This window comes from Amblyomma americanum, chromosome 8 (genome assembly GCF_052857255.1).
Source record: "Amblyomma americanum isolate KBUSLIRL-KWMA chromosome 8, ASM5285725v1, whole genome shotgun sequence".
In the NCBI taxonomy this organism is placed as follows: Eukaryota; Metazoa; Arthropoda; class Arachnida; order Ixodida; family Ixodidae; genus Amblyomma; species Amblyomma americanum.
The window spans coordinates 38,180,547-38,200,679 of NC_135504.1; the positions used below are offsets into that span (position 1 = coordinate 38,180,547).

The following is a 20,133-nucleotide window of genomic DNA, read 5'->3' on the forward strand; positions in this document are numbered from 1 at the left end:
TCATGTGTACAAAAAAAGAGAGAGAGAAATCAACAAAAAAAAATGACTGCGGTCTACTTCTACAAAGCTACCTATTCCATGATACTCATACAGAGCATTCTCATTGAGGTATTTGTATCATGTATTCGTGCGATGCACTTTTTGTTACAGTTACATCGCAGTATTTCATAAATTGCCTACTTTTTCATACGCGATCTTCTCTGAAAATGACAGCCATGTTAGGATATTTGCTGCAATGTTAGTACTAATTTTTATCTTCAAAAACTAATGCACTGCCTGCCGGACAGTGCTGGTCAGCCATGTGAGGTTCCGGTAGGTGTCGGTGTATTATATTTCTGCTAACATCATTAAAGATGTTATTCGTACTAAAGTTTTACGTCCTTCCAGCATGCGTTGCCGCATAGTGCTGATAGTATAAAACCTTAGGGTCACGACCTTAGAGTCACGACCTTAGGGTCACGGCATTAGAGGCGGACGATTGACGTGCCTTCGGGAAGTGGTGAAATTCCGAGAGTCGCTTACGATGAAACAGCGATAGCAGAAGCAACAACACAAAGCGTGATCCCTGCGTTGCAGGCGAAGACCTCCGCATACAATGCCGATTAACACTGTTGTCACACTTCCTTCCCAACGGTGGAGAGCGTCTGGACACACCGAAAGCACAGCCAGCGGCGGAGAAGGTCACAGTGACCCTCTCGGGCTTTTCCCCTTTTTTTCCGTCCCTCGCCCCGCGATTATACCGTCGTCCGCTCCAGGACAGAAGCGACGTGCGGTGGCGTATCGAGAAGCGAAAGGCACGCCGCCATGAACGACCTTGGCCACGAGCGCGGGCCGGACGATGGCGACGAGAACAGCGACGTTTCGTCCGTTGCATCAGCTGCAGAGCCGCGGCGACACGCCCAAGGCGGCGGCCTTAACGCTACTCCGCCACCCCCTCGCCACTGCGATCCCTGGCCGAGATCATTGGCTGCTACTCCTGCCGGACTGCACGCTGGGCTTTAGGGTCAAGCGGTCCTCCTCCCCTTCCCACATCTTTCCCTTTCTCTCTCTTTTTCACTCTCTCTTGCGTCCAGCGTTGCTGACCTCCTCCTTCTCGGCGATGGGACGGAGGGGGCAGCGTTGCTCGAAGTATATAAGGGCCGCCGGAAGCCAGAGCAGTCACTGGTCTTCTCGGTCCCGAGTCGCAGTTCACTCCCAAAAGCCACCATGAACGCCTTCGTAAGTATACCCTACTCGTGGGGCAGCGTCGCACCTCGAAGAACGAACGTCACGACGGGGCGAGAGGACTGATTGTGTACCACTGGGAGGGCTGCGCTGTTCCTTGTGTATACCACCGAAACCCCCCCAAGAACTGTGGTCACTATGCTGGGCTTTGATCAGGCTTTGTATAGTTCCCCCCCCCCCCCCCCCACCAATAGCAAGGACGTATAGTTCATTATTCTTTTCAAAGCGGAATAATGTGGTAATACCAGGATAAACGTAAAAAAAGAAACTATGATCATTGCCTATTCAACTTACTTTCCGCAAATTAGTCACGTCCTGCGTTAATGGCCTACCAACACAGAGAACAAGGTTAGAGTTGCGGAATTGACAGTTATCTACTTAATATAACACTAAGTGTAACATTTGGTAAGATATCGTGGTGATTTAAAGGCACTGAAGTGCGTTAGCCTTCAATAATATCATATGAGCGTAAGAAATTAAATTTTGTGCGACAGCTTCCAAACGTTTAACCTATAGCGGATATAATCGCCACGCTCGTTCAGGTATCAGTGTGCGCACTACATAACAACCTCTGGAGCACCTCGATGTTACACTGATCCCAGCAGCACAACTAATCTGCCCAGTGTTGGAAAGATATTTTCAAAGGCCGGTCATACAAAGGCACAGAGTGAAACCAGCCATTGCCATTATTGGGCCGATTACCTGTGTTGCTTGGGTTAAAGCTTAGGAGGTCATTATTCGCGGAACATGGACCTTGCTAAAAGTATACGTGGGCCTACAATCAGCAATATTTAAAATACACCCTTTCGTATTGCGGTAAGGTATAATTTAAACTGTAGTCACAGCGATTTGGAAGGCTTACGGTACTGCATTTCAAGCAGCATATGCGCCATCCTGGACCTTTGGGTCGACTCCGCCGTGGGGCATATCAAATCATCGTAAAATCCTTGCACTAGACTCTGCTGGCTTGAACGAACACCAGCTCCCAGGAAGGCAGGCGATTAGTTATACGTTGCGGAAGTTCAGAAGACTTGTAGTCACGGACTTGGGCATGGACTCAGACGCTGAAACTAAGCTACCATTTTCCCTGCAGGTCGCCGTCCTTCTGGGCCTCTTCGCCGCCGCTAACGCCGGTGGCTTCCACGGCGGTTTCGTCGGAGGCATCGGCTACGGCCACGGCGGCGCCCTCGGCTACGGCTACGGTGCTGGCCTCGGCGGCTATGGACTCGGAGGCTACGGTGGTGGACTCGCCTACGGTGCCGCCCCGGTCGCCGTTGCCGCAGCCGTCCGTCCCCGTGTCGCCGTCGTCTCCTCCCCCGCTTTTGCCATCGGCCGGACCGGTCCCGCTGTGGCTTCCTCCTACGCCAACCACGTTAACCACGGCGTGAGCTACGGCACCCGTGCCGTCGCCGCTGCCGCACCTGCCGTCGTTGCCGCACCCGTCGCCGTCGCTCGCCCGGCTGTTGCCGTCGCTGCTGCTCCTGCCGTTGCCGTCGGCGGCTACGGTCTCGGTCTCGGCTATGGAGGCCTCGGCGGCTACGGTCTCGGCTATGGCGGCTACGGTCTCGGCTATGGCGGCTATGGCGGCTACGGTCTCGGCTATGGCGGCTACGGCGGCTACGGTCTCGGCTTCAAGAAGTACTAAGCGGTACGTGGTCCGCGACTTGGAAACGTGTTAAGAACCGAATGCGGTGGACAGTGGTCCGCTGTGTCTCTAGAGTGAGGAAGTTGCCAACGTACCTCTCGCGGGGCCGAAACTAGAGACAACTCCCAACCCTAGAGTTCTTAAGGCCCCCAAACGGATCCAACTGTGAACAGATCATCTCCTGTTTTCTTCTTGGGAACACTCGAAACGGCGTGTGAACTCTTGAAAGAGCTTACAAAATCTAATGGTGCAGATATCCGCCCTTTATTACGTGAACTTCGGGTTTGCGGCTATCTTGATTGTAGCAAGTAGCCTGCCGATGTAGAGATGTTTTAAGATGCACGGTCCTCTAGCTAAGATTTTGGAGAAATGAAAGAGATAAAATCCTTTTCCCAGGCACTTACGTGTTGTACATTTCTAAAGGCGATTATAAGTGGGGATACCCGTACAAATCTGGGTTGATATTCGACACTTTGACCCGTCGTCACTGCTGAGTGATCTTGCTAAGATGACTGAGTTTAAATTAAGGGCACTAACTTAATTCCAGGCACTGGCATCCGGTATTTAGCGCATTTTAGGGTTTGTGTTTTTTTTTCTGTTGGGAGTGATGCATGTCTGTGTTATTTTATTTTCATTATCTTTTGCAGGTGGTACCTCAACACTTAGGAAACAAATAGTGAATGGATGGTCCTGCCAGAAGAGCGGCTTTTGGGACGAGGACTGCGCGAGCGTCCAGCCTGCGTTTGGCCCCGTTGTGGGCACGGAGTCATTGGTTGTTGTCGTTAATAAAATGTTTAAGTTATTGAAAACGAATCACGCTCTACGCTTCTGCACTTTTCACGGTAGATCAAGCAAAAACACGAAGAAGGCACAGCCAGCGAAAGGCCGCCTGTGCCCTTATGTATCTTATTGGGAACCGGGCTTAAAGAAGGCAAGGAACACTTGGAGCTGCTTAGCGCGCACATTTAGTCATTCATGAGAATTACTACGCGAAAAAAAACGTTTTTTTTCTCTTCACAAGCTATGTATCTATACTCCGCTCCCTCTCTTCTTATTTTCTTTCTACGATTGTGCATATCCTCGCTTTGCTTGTAACAAAGCTTGAGAAATAAAGGAATGCTGGCAAAAGAAAAAAAACAATTCGTCCCAAGTTGTTCCCTGTCATTTTCAACGACGAATAACCCGCCGCTAAAATCACTCTCCGTACACGAGATTTATTTTCGCGATTTATAAACGTTGGTTGAAATTTAAAGTCAACGTTGCGCCCAAGTGCCTTAAGATGCATAACTTGCTCAAAAGTAGACATGCGTGTACTGAAAGCTCGAAAGTAGTCAGCAGGTGGCGTGCAGGTTTTATCTGCTCGCCTGAGACTATTAGGGTTTTGTGTAGCCGATAATGAAATGGAAGTTTCCGCAGCTTCCATGCCGTTAGTCTTTCTGATGGTCTTTCTTGCTAGTACAAGACAACATTTTGTTAGTGTTAGCGAGCAGACGTGACCTAGCCTGGAAAGAGTACTTTGACTTCTTAGTTTCCCCGAGACTATGTCACTCGCAGTCTTGGAAATACACTCCTAGTGAACAATCATCCAGTCTTTGCTGCTCCCTGAGATAGACACGTGGTGAACGGGGGCGTATTCATATTTCTTGAGCAAGGCACTTTAGAAGAACCTTTTTGAGAAAATGGGTCAATGTACGCAGAAGCACGTACATAAAACATAAAACAAGTGTTTGTTTGGGTACTATTGCAAAAGATTTCTTGAGGAATTATTATTGGAGTAGTCGCCATACATTCCGCGGCCTTCGAACCTTCATCGAGCACAGCGCAGTGGAGGCTTCCTTACATCACTTGGTACACAGCTGTGAAGCTCGCTTCTGCGACCACCTTTCCAAATATAGATCTTTTCGCTATTCAAAGCTTGATAGAGCGAGCGTGCGTGTTGGACTGAGCTGCGCACGCGTAGTAGATGTTTTTATGAAATCGACCAATCAGAACGCAGCTAGCACATCACAGCAGAAATATGGCTGTGCTCAAAAAGCCGAATGTGAAAAGGTATATAGGACTCGCGAGCCTTGCCCGGTGATTTTCATGAAACTGCACGAAACATGGATCAGGACATACCCGTTTTAAGGAAAAGCTCAGAGGATCGAGCTGTTGGCAGGTCAGGGCGGTGCACAGACAGCACGCGATTGAAGTGCGCCAAGCAAAAAAACTTTTCCTGTCTAGGCGCTGTGAAAACAATAACGTACGGCTGAAAACGTTTTTTTTTCTCTTTTATTTGGTCGAATACCCGCCGCGGTGGCTCAGTGGTTAGGGCGCTCGACTACTGATCCGGAGTTCCCGGGTTCGAACCCGACCGCGGCGGCCGCGTTTTTATGGAGGAAAAACGCTAAGGCGCCCGTGTGCTGTGTGATGTCAGTGCACGTTAAAGATCCCCAGGTGGTCGAAATTATTCCGGAGCCCTCCACTACGACACCTAATTCTTCCATTCTTCTTTCACTCCCTCCTTTATCCCTCCCTTTACGGCGCGGTTCAGGTGTCCAAAGATATATGAGACAGATACTGCGCCATTTCCTTTCCCCAAAAAACCAATTAATATTGGCCGAATCTTGTGCCGCACATAAGAAACGCGATTCCCTGAATGCCATTTTATTGCAGGAGAAACTGAAATAATTCACTGTACCACTTTAGCTCTCGGAAGGATATTTTGCTGCGCATACAGCTTTTATTTATGTATGTTTGCTAATTTTAGTATATTGAAACCTTTACCCCAGCGTTGTGACTAGCGTTATTACGAATCAGGCGCAGAAAACAGACAAAAACATAAAGCAAAAAAAGGACAATTGGAAGCAGGGCTCATAACCTCAGAAACTAATCGCAGCAACTTATAACCGATATCAAAGCAATGCAGGAACAGAATAGAAACTTGGACGATGAAATAACACGCTAAAGGACATATTATGTGAACAACGCCAGAATTAGGTTACTCCCTCGTCTTTCGAAATGAACTCGTGTGCAAGGTAGCCTCATGTGCGTGGAAGGCGTTACTCAGGCTCACATGTGCAAGCTATGAGTCTTTGTAGGCCCATGGTGTAGAATTCGATTGCATGCGAACGTAGAAGAGACGCTGAGTAAATTCTTAGAGTCTAAGAGAGTGAGAAGTCGTTTATTTCATGTTTCTATGTAGAGCAAAAAATAAATTCTCATCAGAGAAGTATAAAGAAAAATTGTTAAGCGCAGCATTGAAAAACCAGCAATGCCACTGCCCATGTTATTTGGAGATAAATATTATTTCCCCTTTTTTATTGTGGGAACAAAAAAGCTTACAAAAATCAACTATCCAAGAAACAAGCACATAAAAGAGAGGTTAAGAGTACAGCGTGAAGGTACTAACTGATTTTTGGTTTCAGCTACCAGGCGGAAATGCATCTTGACTCTAAGACTAAGCAAGCTGATGAGAGGGACGGCTCCATCTAACGAGTGAACAGCACCGTGTAAAAATGTTTCCATAAATTAAATAATGAACCACAGCATGATCTTATTCTTCTCAATTGAATAAAATCAACCTGAAGTGACCTAAAGGACGCTAAAGGCCTGAATGATGGGATTGGGGGAAGCGGGCTGCTGCTGAAGTTACTCTAAACAAGGAACAGCAAGCCTATGCGAAAGTAATTAGCGATGTGCAACTTGGGACCTCTGACCTATTTTTACCTATTATTTGGTTGTTACCTTTACCCACCTGTTCCATGTGCCTGCTGTCACCTCTAGCAGAAGCACCCCTACGTACGGGAGGTAGCATATCCGTTCCGAGTCTCCACATCCGCCGTTTGATTCCTTTCAACCTCATTCCTTCTTTAATGAACACTGGGCATAGCGATGCACTCCTGATTTCAAGTAACTTAAAATCATACGGCATACTTAATCGAAACAATCAGCGCCTCAATCCGCGGAATCTGTGGCATGCTTCACAGCTTCCACTGTGCATGTTTTCTTTTGACGCAATCGATCACGTAGGAACCACTTCGGTACGAATCTTTATTCTTCACTCAGTATGAGCGCGCGTGCATGATTGCACCGAAGGCTGCTGCTGAGCGGACGGCGCTACGCTGTTTTTCTTCGAGGTCACTCTGGTTGCAGGCCAACTCCGCACCGCCGCACTAGTTACAGTAGTCAGCCTCGTGCAGCCGTTAAGCACCCAACGCAGGCTCTGGCTATCTCTGCTGGCGATTAACTCACCGCCTCTGTCCGCTCCACACAGAGTTGGTGCGGCGCTTTTTTTCGTTCGGCTTTACGGCTCAGCCGTTGTGCTGGTTATCGAACTGGCGGGACTCACGAGGCCGGGCTGTGTGCAATCAATATTCATGAGGACTCGCCACAGTGCATGAAGCTCGGGCCTGGTACAGTACGGGGGAGGCGATATGTTAGGTTTTGAATCTCAGTTTTGTTTCAACGCCTGAATTTAAGCTCTGTCTGCGCATTGCAAAAAGGCGTGGCTCGTACTTACAATTCTTCGTCTCCTTTTTTTTATTTATTTCGCGAACAACCTAACGGTCTGTTGGAACGGAAGGCTTGGCGTTGAAGGGACCTTGGCCGTATGGTAATCCGGAGCGGGCCTGCGTATAGTGGGCGTAGCAATGCTTCTGAATCGGGCGTAGTAAACAGTGCTTTTCAAGCGTGTGCAGGCACATGGGTTCTCGGTTTTTTTTTTTTTAACTACAAGCAGTCACATTCGTTCCGGAAATGGCACTTGCGTAATCTGGGCGACATGTGTTAATGAAACCCATTGACTGGTTGGCGCGGCCTTCGGTGTCTTTCACTTTGCAATACATTAACAGAATAGGTGCCCGCCTTCGGAGTTTTGCCTTTATTTTTGAGAAAACTTCTTGGCAGTTACTCAGCCCTCGAGGAAGTGCGCACAGCTGAATCTTCGGTGCGGTGACCAAAAACTTAGCACGGAGAAAGTGGCTCGACATATCAAGCCCTCGATCGCGAGCTATCGCGCCGCTTAAAGCCGAGACTCTATCAGCGCTTTGAAAGGTTTAGTTTTGTAACCTTTAGCGGCGTTTGTTGAGACAAGATGAAAAAAAACACACGAATTACTCCAGCAGCATTTCGGTGGCACGGATTGTTTGTTTTATTGTTGGCCGCATGTGCAGCTTTAGTAGCCAGAGCCTTTAGCTACATTTCAAACTGTCGGCTTATACCTCCTTAAATCGGAGGCATTTTCGAGCGGTAAATAAACGAGTACAGAAAGGCAGGGAGGACAAAAACGCTGGATCCACGGAGTTTCCGCCCTCTGTTGTGGTGCAAAAGTAACAGAGAGTAGCATTGTGACCCACTTACCCTTACTCTTTCACCATTAACACTGCTTACTTCAAAACCCAGCTGGATCACATGATCGCAAGTGGCATATATTCGAGAGCACTTACACCCCACACTCTAAACATAAGGGAGTAAAAAGAGGGTAGGCTGTCCTCTAGTGCACTCCGTTGTGCTCTTAAGGACAGGTTACTCCCTATTTACTCTCTTATAGGTGTAGTCCGCATATTCCGTATTAGACGTGGAAGTGTCCCTAGAGGAGCACGTGTACAAGGTGCTCACCACGTAGACTAGATCACGTGTCTCTTACACTCTAAATAGAAAGGAGTAAAAGTGAGTGCGCAAGAGGGCACTTACTCCCTTTTTTACTCCAGTGTAGGTGTATTCTGGTTTAGAGCGTATGGAGACACGTGGTGAGCACTTGGTACACGTGTTTGTCAAGGGATACGCCCACGTCCAGTAATGGACAAGTGGAAGGGACCTTATATTGAAACGTAGTGAGCATGTGATCAACGTGTTCCTTAAATGACACTTACAAGTTCAGTAAGGGACACGTGCACTGGGAAACTTGTCCCCATATGAAGCACGTGGCGGACACGTGGGCTTAGACACGTGGACCTGCAAAGAATCCCCATTCGCCGTACCACGAAGACGCTGTTTAACCCAGAGAAAGTGCCAGTATAGTTACTGCTGTTAATTGCTGAAAGAAGTACCTTAAAAGTCACATTACCTTTGTGAAGACCGCTAAATAAAATGCGGCGACCAAAATGAAAGCATGTTAAGCCTGCTTCGGTGCGGCTATAATAGGCACTGTGACTTTACGTGCTTACATGCGAAAGGGTATTGTTTCGCATCAAGCGTCAGAGCTATCCTTAGAGCTTTGGTAAGGGACCTTCAGGGAATATGACAAAAATTATTGTGGAACCACAGAAAGTACGAAAAATAAAGTATCCCTCCCTGCCCGTGCCACTGAATGATGGGAATATGACAAAAATTATTGTGGGACCATAAAAAGAACGAAAAATAAAGTGTCCCTGCCCGTGTCACTAAGTAATGTGAATATGGCAAAACTTATTGCGGGACGATAAAAAGAACGAAAAATAAAGCGTCACTACCCGTGCCACTAAGTATAACGGCCTGACATATATTAGTGTTGGCAGAGAAAAAAGAAAGAAAACTAATGTTGCCCAGCCCCCACCGCCAATTGCACAACGAGCTATAACGGGCTGACAGGCGGCAGTGCGTGTATTACTAAATGTTACATATGGTGCCCAATGTCTTGAAAAGAAGACGTGCAATCACTACTGAACCCTAAGGCGCCCGTGTGCTGTGCGATGTCAGTGAACGTTAAAGATCCCCAGGTGGTCGAAATTATTCCGGAGCCCTCCACTATACGGCACCTCTTTCTTCCTTTCTTCTTTCACTATCTCTTTTATCCCTTCCCTTACGGCGCGGTTCAGGTGTCCAACGATATGTGAGACAGATACTGCGCCATTTCTTTTCCCGCAAAACCAATTATTATTATGATTAATGACTACTGATTATTTGTCGCCATAGTCTAGAAAGCAAATTGAGCACTTTCACACACGTACGCGGACACACTCTTACACTTTCGTACAACACATAAAGACACACAAAACACTGACGCTTACACAAGGACGCACTGAATGCCCGCACAGAAAGAATGGCGCTGAGAATAATTTTTCTCAGGAGAATATACGGAAGAACTAAGAACGGTGTGAACATTTTTCAGGCAAGGACCACTCGGTTGAATAGAATTTCTTGTTTAGGCACCTTGAATTTCCTTGCAATGAAATAACAACCGCTCACATTTTGCTGTAGTTAGGCGCCAGCGAGGCGCTTTATTTGGCACCAGCAACAGCAGTGGTCGTGGAGCCAGACGCTGCATCGGTTTCTGGCTAAAGCCCCCGTCGCCGCTGGCATCCCTCGAGAGCAATCTGGAAAATAAGGATGGCCTTGGTTGTATTTTGCTCCTGTTTGGCTGTTTCTTGTCATTTTCAACGAGGCCGTTTAAGTAGTGAACGTTCTTCTCAGGAAAAGTAAAACATACCAGCAATTCTGGACAAAAGCATTTTTCAACGTGAAATAGTTTATGACCGTAATTTTTTCATATAATGTGACAATTCATCATATCAATCCATATATCCGCAGATCTTCCCTTGGCAGGCTCGCATTTTTTGTCCATAACATTTTTGTTCTCTTCAAAAACGTCCCTCATTGCTTTTTGGTGGCAGTCATAACTACTGAATGCGAGCGATAGAAAAACTTTGAACGACTTTACTGCGCATCGGAAGACTGAACCATTACCTTCAATATTTCCATAATAGTACCTCACAATATTCCAATATTCAAAATTTTTGCCCCACGAAAGACAAACTTGAGGCTTTACCGAAACGTCCGTGGAGCTCTTTCAACGCTAAAGCATTGCTATATTTTCTATCAAATGGTACATATTGAGTCTATTTAGGTTAGCTCTTGTGGCGGCGTCGTAAAAAATTCAGCGTTTTCTTCCTTACTAGAGGTAAAGAAGCGACAAAGAGACTCTTTGTCCCATTCCTATCCTCTGGTCCGTGTTCCTTCCGATGGGAGCGCTCACTTCAAAAGCCATGTGGACCAACAAGATCTCTGTCGCGTATTCAAACAAGGCCTATCCCCAAGAGCACTCAATCCCCGTCCAGCCTGTTTACATTCTAATGGGCCTGCTGAAGAAAGGAATCTTCTTGGTCAGGACACACTACGACGCAATTCAACCCAAGAGAAATCCCCGTATACAGCATTCGTTGTAAAAGCCGGAGGCATGCTTCGCCCGCACCGTTTACGCTATGTACGGAGACTAGCATTCCTACAAAGACATAGGCATTACGATTTGTGACGAACATTTTTGTCCGTCATCATAAGCGGCCCAGACCAGGTCAGTAGTTGGACAAGCTGAGGCCAGAGGGCGCTTGGCGTTGTTTACGCTTACGCCCGAGGAAAAGGAAGGAAGGGAAGCGAATCACTGTACTTCTCCTTTGAAAATCTGAGACCTGTAGAACAACAAAGTCACTGTCTCTCGCTTCGTAGGTGAGCAGCTCTGAGGAAGAAAGACAACTGCTGCTGCCGTGGTTGTGTACAAGGAGCCAGTGCAGCATCACATTTTATTTTTTGAATTCAAGGTGAGACGCTTGTAATGCGACTTGAGAGCGGTGTAGGACTCTAAGAAGCAAATTCACGCTATGCACTAGTGATGGGAACTAAAAAGAAATAAAATAACCTGCAATCTGCAAAAAAAAAAATTAAATTGTTGTTTTCAAAGTCTCGAAGTGGCACATCGTTTATGAGGGACGTGGAAGTGGAGGACTCCGGAATACTATAGACTATCTTGCGCTCTTTAACGTGCGCTAACATCGCACAACGCAAGGGCGCCACCATCGAAACGTGGCCGCCGCGGACGGGACTGTATTCGGGCCTTCCGGCTAAGTTTCCCAGCGTGCTAACCGCTTTGCCATCGCGGCGCGTTAGCACAGAGCAGCGGTTATTTGAGAATAATTAGTGTCACCCCCTAATCTTCGACCCGCGTTGTGCCAGAAATTGTCCTCGGTGTTCATTTCCCGCCTAATGTCTTTAGGGTTTGCTGCTCTATTGTCATCAGCGTAGAGCAAGATTCGTCAATTTCGGCTCCTCACCGCATTGCCTCAGCCATCCGCTTACTCAGAATGGAGCCGGAGGTTCCTTCTCATACCACGACAACACTTCCCGAAGTTGTCACGTACTCAGTAATGAGGGATTACACAGAAAAAGAAGGTCAAAGACTACGGGGCATTGCCCCAGTGACCCGGCTGCCCGAGCAACGCTTGGGAGGTCCCTGGGGGCTAGATAAGACTCTGGGCGCATTGCAATTATCGCTCATCGACGGTTGTGCACGGAGCCGCGCCGCGGCCCAAGCGTTTGCGCAGGTTACGCCAACACGTGGGGCGACCGGCGCGTTCTCGTTTAGGCCGAAACGCCTCGGCTCGGTCCGGCAGCCTTGGCTGGCATGAGATCCAGGACGGGACCCGGCGTCACTCTCGGACGGTCCCGTTCGGGGCGAGAGAAGGCGAGAGAGAAAGAGCGCGGGGCGGTGCCGGTAGTTGCGGGGAGAGTGGCGAGGCCTTCACTGTGGCCCGCGTATAGGTTCTTGTCTTTTTAATGCCGACGTTTCGGCACGGTCGGAGAGGAGAGGGAACGCGAGAGGCGTTGTTTGGACTGTCCGGTGGAAAGCTGGAACGCGCCAGCCTGGCCAGGGCTTTCCGCCGACCCTTTCGATGCGATCGCTTGTTGCCATCACCCCACCCACTATACAGTTCCTCCTCTCCCACTTACCCTCCACTCCGTTCATTCCGACTGCTTCCGAAAGAGAATCCAGCCCACGGCGACCATTGGCTACCATGGGTCCGGTTTTTTGCTTATTCTCTGCGTGAAAAACCTCTCGTTCACGCCAGCGGTCACCTGCACTCTCGGGCGGCGATTTCGAGTATAAAAACGGGAGGAATCGTCCCAGTGGTTCCACATTCACTGTCTCTTGTGTTCTTCGTCCACTAGCGGAACTAACAGCTTCACCATGAACGCCCTTGTGAGTACAGAAAACTAGAGTGTCTGTCGTTTGAGACAGGACGCCGGCTCAGCTTAACAGATCTCGTGCGCTCACCGGAAGAAAGCAGGATTGCACTGTCTCAATAGCACTCGAAACTGGGGTTCAGGTGAAGGTCCCAGCGACAGGAGGTAAACATGAAAAGGTCAGCTTTGGGTCAGACGATGCACGAACGCCAGCGGAGGCGTTAACAGCTGGTTAGACTTACCACGCTGCTAGAAAATAATAATTTAGAAAGTATTAAACGTCAAGTTAAAAGTTAAACTGAACATAAAGCGATCGACTGCAAGGTTTTTTGAGCTGGCTTAATCATGTGTGCGGTAGGCTACTCCAATCTGGGCCATTGAATGCGCCAGTTAACGTACTTTCTTTTCTGGTTTTTTTAGTTTTGCACTACTGCCCAGCATAACGGCAAAAACTAAGTAAACGCTCAAGAAATGCTTTCTATCGACAACTATCAGCTGGAGACGGACCCGTTCATGTCTGCAGCGCACCATTCCTAGCCAGGAATGAGCAGAGTGAATATTTTAAAAATTTAGATCCGACTTACGGACACTTCTTTCGAAAAGTTATACAAGGTTTCCCATTACAGCGACCCTGTTTTTGAATTTCCCTTTCGCCTTAACGCAAGTTATACCGACCACGCTTCGGGTTAACGTCTTTTCGTAATTCAAGTCTGGAACCAAGTGACTGCTAACTAAGCCTTGTTTTAACATGCTTGTGCCTTACAAGGTATGTCCTCGAAACATTTTGAAGGTTACTCACTCTCAGTGTGAATGTCTTCGGGGCACGAGTTTCAGCCGCGTGCTCATCGAAAGTGCAAGAAACATTACGGACATATCTTAGCTTCTGAGAACGCATTGACCTGGTCGCAATGTTTGCTCTCTTGCTCTACAGTTGGCCGTCGCCCTTCTCGGATTTGTCTCTGCCGCCTCTGCTGGCTTCGTCGGCGGCTACGGCGGCTACGGCGGCTATGGCCACGGCTTCGGCGGCTACGGCCACGGCTATGGCGGCGTCGCCGTCGCCGCTGCCCCCGCCGTCGTGAAGGGTGTGTCGGCATCCTACGGCGTCAGCACCGGTCACGTGCTCGGCCTCTACGGACACGGTCACGGCTACGGACACGGCTTCGGCTACGGTGGCGCTGTCGTCGCTGCTCGCCCTGCTGTGGCTGTGGCCGCCCCTGTGGCCGTCGCCGCTCCCGTGGCCGTTGCTGCCCCTGTTGCCGTCGCTGCTCCGGCTGTCGCCGTCGGTGGCTTCGGCTACGGTGGTTACGGACACGGCTTCGGCTACGGTCTCGGACACGGCTTCGGCTACGGAGGCTACGGATACAAGGGCTGGTAAGTTGTTTTGGGACAGAAAACTCCTGAGATGAAATAAAGTGGAAAGGAATCACAGAAAAGGTTTAGGTCGCAATACCACGACTGTAAGGCTACAATTCGTCGGGTCCAGCTAAGACCCCTCAGATATTTATATTCGTCGTTTGCTCGGCAAGTGTTTTGCATACCACTGACTGCAATGTCATGAAATTTGATATCTGGCGTTTTCAGCTTTCATAACATTCTAATCAGTGGTATGAAAACCTTTGCAGTGCAACCGGTGCCGTAGCTGCTTTTGTCCAAACAGCTTTATCCTGATAGAGTTTTCAGGCTTGGTTTGTAAAACTTATACTGGACTGTTGGTTTCAAGAACTGTCTTAAGAGGTTTGGGCAACAGTGCGCTATTATTCCAATATTAGCCCTCCTCCCTAGTCATCCACCGGTCTTGCTAGAGAAGACAATTAGCATCAGTATTGACCTAAAGACTAGCACCAAGCCAAAAAAACAAGCATTTATGCATTATCGGTCGCCGTTTGAAGCGACGTATATACCGATTACCGTAGCTGTTGCTCCAGAGATGCCTAATGGCCGTTCAGCTTTCTTCAGTGTTCGTAGGACGCATAATTCGTGCTTAAATCTTATATTAACGCAACTGTATTCGACCCTAATTGCTTTACCGCGTTGCCCAGTCGAAATATAACATTGGCCCATTGTATTATTGCGTTGCTCATCGCAACGCAGATTGCAGTTTGGTCTCAAGAGAGGAAAAACAGTTTTCTGGACATTTCCAGAAGACTATCGAAAACCTCAACAGCTGTGTGGTTTTTATAAACAGTTTTTGCCCAGCATTAAACAACTGACGTTTGTCATTGCACTTTCATATAATGAAACTAGTTCGTACAGCTTCGGAATGGCGGTTGATTGCTCCGTCAGTAATGATGATTTCTTTCTGTTACAGAGCACAGACGACTGGAAGATTCAATGGATGACCACACCTCATCGGCACGTCAACGCGCTGGACTTACGCCAGTTGACTTGGCCATAGATTTTTAAATTATATATATGCTTAGGAAGACTTCATCAAGCTCATGTCATTCGACGCGGATTTAAGTTGAAAAAAAAAAAACACATCAGCGCCAAATTAGAGGAGTCGACGGCCAAATCTGTAATTAGACTTGTTATTAGCGTTCTGGGGTAGCTGAGAAGGATTTTTTTTTTGCTCAATTATTTTCTGCATCGTTGACAAGCTTGTCTGAATGGTCTGTACTGAATAAAAAAATTGCATCATGCCGTGCCATATGAATATCTATAGACTTTCACTTGTGACACCACGTGGGCACCAATGCCATATCAATATTCCAAATTTCAAACAATGGTATTATTATGAAGTACTAAGCGGAGATTCTACAGACTTACTATTTAGGTTCTTTTAAGAAATAAGGAGACTGTGATAAAAAGAAAGTAGTCACAACTGCCTCAAAACAGGTGAGGACCTCCACTGAGTTATGAGGGACGGTTAAGAGAGTCACAGGAAGCACGAAAAATATGCAGAAACCTCTATGTGCCACCTGAATGACCGGTACTTAAATTTAGATAGTAGAACTTGCCACCAAACTTATCTACTTCCGAGCTTTTTTTTTTCACACATTGCATAGAAAGACAGGGTAGAAAATCCTAAACACCAGAAATCATCAAGTACTTGTCTCTCGGAAGCCAGCCACAACGCGCTCAGATATTGAAATACACACTCGGGTGCCGAATATAATGCTTGCTTAAGAGATCAGCCTGGAAAAGTGATTACTGAAGTAAGAATGTATTTGCTTCACGCCGTTATTTCGCGAAAAGATGTGGCCGTGCGGTGTCACAGAGATTGTCATGTACACAATAGTTGCGAAAATAGTAGCTTGTTTTTCTTTGATAAGTAAGGCAGATATAAAACAATTTTCATTCTCATGTTTGGTTGTTAACTGGACAGAGCCTGATGCTGGAGAGAAACATTATAAACAAGAAAGCAATATCCATGACACGTGCCTACCAGTACAAAACTCTAGAAACTTTTGAAATTTTGGAAACCTTAGTTATAAAGCTTTCAGAGTGTATCAGAAATAAGAATGTCAGTGTGTTCCAAATCACGGTATTCTAAAGTGCCTCTGGTGGGAATTGGTTGAATGAGAAATTTTTGCCAGGGCTTGTGTGTTCAAACGAGATCATTCGCAGTCTTTCATTGTGTATCTCTCATTTCGACAAGTCAAAATAAGCGATAGTACCATATTTTCATGATAACACCCTGATTTTGTTCCGAAATGTAGCAGCGCTTTATACGAAAATTCTGCAGAGAAAGACAACACAGTGCATTGGTCCCAGCAGTTTATTCGCAAGAATCAATGCTTCGAGGTTTTGCTCGCCTGGTGTTACATTAAATGTGGCATGTCGTCGCCGCTTGCCACGAGGCATACAGGAAGTACTGCATCCTTCGTCTTAGTAGACGGCGGAAATTCAGACCTTTCGCAACATTACCACTGGCTAGCCACTCGGCACTGCAAGAGGCGTTCTCTATTGCAAATCAAACACCAATATAGATGTGCACCAGACGACGCTAAATTTCACGTTAGATCAGGAACTGTAACGAAACTGCAATAATATTGCGTTGTATTGTGTGCTCTACGTCCTTTCAAAAACCTCTGGCCACAATTTGACAAAGGATACATGCGTGCGCGTAGTAATTAAGGTATACTTCCCCATCTTTGTTTATCGCGAGCATTAAGTACTAATTTTTCGGCTAGTATTGCTATATTTAATATCCGATGGTAGATGGAGAGCATGTAGATGGATTTCTTGACAACGCAAAGTGAACAAGAAAGGGGTGAACCTCAGGATGCTTGCCAGCGTTTCAACAAGAGGACGTGTACTCGTCTATGTATTGTATTATCTAGTTTAAAACTCCTACTATTCTCATTCACTTACCTTGTATAGGAGTTCCCATTTTAGTCCTAGACTTCAATCCGCCCCCATTTTTCGTGTGTGGTAATCAGAGAAAAAAATTTATTCACTTGCTTTCTTTCTGTTTAAACATGTCCAACTTTCTTGGACAAAAGTTTTGAACATTGGATAACTGTAAAATACACATATAGAAATATTGGAGATAATGATCCATTCCTCCGCTGTGTCGTAAAGTCATTTGTTTATTCTGTTGAGCAGTTATTGTTATTGAGTAGTCACTAAGTAGTTAAGACTGCCATAGAAAAGCAATAGTGGACGCTTTCGACGATAGCAAAAACGTTAACAGCAAAAAAACAAACAAACTGTAACCCTGCTGACAGGAGATTTGAAAATTGTTATAGCGTAACCTTAAAATATATGAAAAAAATTGCGTTCATAATCTCTTTGTCGTTGAAAAACGCTTTTGGTCCGGAATTATTGGGCATGTGCTTTTGACTATAGACAGCATTTAAGGATATCAAGAGCTGAACGTGATCCATGTGCATGTGCATGTGCGATAAGCTCTCGTTTAATGCCACTCGTTCAAGACCATGCACTGGTAGATGACACACGTGTACTCTCCACTGAGTAGCTCGAGCGTTCTAGACAGGTGTGTGGGCGACTTTACATAGCGTAGCTGCTGAAACAGCTGACGCAATAACAGCGAACAGTCTCGTCAGATTGGCCGTCCCTACCATATATATATATATATATATATATATATATATATATATATATATATATATATATATATATATATATATATATATATATATATATATATATATATATATATATATATATATATATATATATATATATTGTCATTCTGCCTCTCTTTTTCATCATCTGCCGTTCGCACCTCGTGGTTCGCAGCGGCCTTGCGTGATCACGTATCTCTGCGCACGCGCTCCTGGGCGAGTGTCAACAAGTGTCTACGCAGTGGAAGGCTTCGGAGGAGGTCGGGGAGAGGATGTCAATGGGCTGTAATTAAGACGAAGCTGCGAGCCTTTCTTTTCTTTTCCTTGCACAAGAGAGGAAGCGAGAAACGATAATTTTTTTCTGTCCTCATTTCTTCGGACGTGGGGAGAGCTCGTCGATGTGCAGCCTAAACCATTTCGTCGTGCTCATAGAGCTAACTGGACGGCTAGTTGAGGAGGTGCATTTATGAGGGGTATTGTGATAAGATTCGAGTGCAAAGAACGAATACGTATCGGCTGTGGGTGAAGTACGAATTAATTACGTTAACCTAACAATTCATGTAGCATTAAGTTTTGTTTTGAGTTCCGCTAGCATTAAGGCGCAAGCCAAACAAATATTAATTTATGGAGGTTTAACGTCCCAAAGCGACTCCGCCTATGAGGGACGCCGTAGTGAAGGGCTCCAGAGATTTCGATCACCTGGGGTTGTTTAACGTGCCCTGACATCGCGCAGTACACGGGTCTCTAGAATTTCGCCTCCATCGGAAGTCGACCGCCGCGTCGGGGATCGAACCCACGTCTTTCGGGTCAGCAGCCGAGCACCATAGCCACTAAGCCACAGAGGCAGCGTTCCAAATAAATATTGATTAATCAGTTTGGTTAAATAGTATTAGTTGTGAGCTCGGGCACCGCAGCGGTGGCCTAGGCGTTTGAGCATCCGCCTCGCATGCAGGAGGTGCGGGGTTCGATCCCCTGTGCCGCCAGGTACCCAGCGGTGATACAATGGGTACAAGCTTCCCCTACCTGGTTCTCGGCTTATTTAGGGTGAAAGGCTTGGGATATAGGTGTTTGACCCCACCTTGAGTAGCGGAAAAAAAAGAAAACCTTGTGTCATGGCGCTCTTTGGCCGCAGACTCCCTTGCGCCATAACAATTCATCATCATCATCATCAGCAGCAGCAGCAGCATCAATTGTGAGCCGGGTTAGAGCGGTAACTGGTCGACCCCAGTGTATATTGAACGGTCCACCGACAACAATTAATGCTCTAGTAGAGGACGGTTATGCTAGAATTCGTTTTTATGCTAAGTGTGCGCACGCCATTCTTGTTAGTTTGCATAATTCGGGATAAAATCGAGTAGTGTCGTGGTCGATGTGTTTCGTAGAGAACTTATGCGAAGTACCAAGGCGATCACGTAGGGTCCGTGTTGGAAGTGTAGCATAAAGATGCACGCCTCAAACGCGGATGAAATTCCCGCTCTGATCTGATCAAGCTCACATTCTGAATAGGAGATCCCATACAAAAGAGCCAACACCAGGGTATATGCAGGCGGAACATTGTTGACGCATGATCAAAGTTAGTCAAAGCTATACCTGAAATAGATCACGTACCACATTTTCTTACGTGTAATTAGCAACCCATTGTAATCACGCCACTACACGTGGACAATACGATTTTGGTTGCAAGCTACCGTACGTACATCCCACATCAACTGGTCGTAAGGAAAAAGGGTGAGCGTTCCGAACATGCCCGTTTGCAGCGTTTTGGTCGCCACGCTCCAATACGTGTACACACAAATAAAATTCAGAGGTCACTGCGGCTACCCGCATTGAAGGAATGCGAAGGGGTTGATTATTTTCTTAATTCATTCTTAATTCGTTACTTGTGTCATTTTATTTTAATTCACACATTAATTCTTTAGTTACACTACATTATTTACTCACTGCCCATTTCAGGTTTTCAAATTTGGCGCCACGCGTTGGCTCCGCCTACACTTCCGGTTTTTCAAATCTCGCGCCAAACGGTGTCCTAGCTCCGCCCACTTTTTGGATATTTTTGGCTCTAATTAATTATCTAATCACTCTATCGACATCATTTTTTTTTTGCGCAGCATCCTCACATCATCCTCTTTCGATTACAACCACTCGTTTGACGCTAACTCGCTTGAGTTCCCCATAACTGCTTTCGACACATTTTGATGACACACTTGTGACACGACCCCGCCAACAAGGCCTAGTAATGCTTTCGCATTAATGCTTGCTGTACGCACGCTTTTACAACAAAGCGGGCTGATGCATGGGCGACAAAAGGTATCACTTGTCCGT

General features: G+C 46.7%; 2 protein-coding genes across 2 annotated transcripts; both read left to right on the forward strand.

Annotated features, from left to right (window-relative positions):
• The first annotated feature begins 1,067 nt into the window (after positions 1-1,067).
• On the forward strand, positions 1,068-3,682 carry LOC144101391 (uncharacterized). Its single transcript, XM_077634535.1, has 3 exons — positions 1,068-1,218; positions 2,318-2,872; positions 3,517-3,682. The coding sequence occupies exons 1-2, from the start codon at positions 1,207-1,209 to the stop codon at positions 2,867-2,869; spliced, it is 564 nt and encodes a 187-aa protein (XP_077490661.1). The 5' UTR covers positions 1,068-1,206; the 3' UTR covers positions 2,870-2,872; positions 3,517-3,682.
• Positions 3,683-12,639: 8,957 nt separating this feature from the next.
• On the forward strand, positions 12,640-15,436 carry LOC144101392 (uncharacterized). Its single transcript, XM_077634536.1, has 3 exons — positions 12,640-12,797; positions 13,713-14,152; positions 15,090-15,436. Coding segments are annotated over exons 1-3 (453 nt in total). The 5' UTR covers positions 12,640-12,785; the 3' UTR covers positions 15,091-15,436.
• Positions 15,437-20,133: the final 4,697 nt, after the last annotated feature.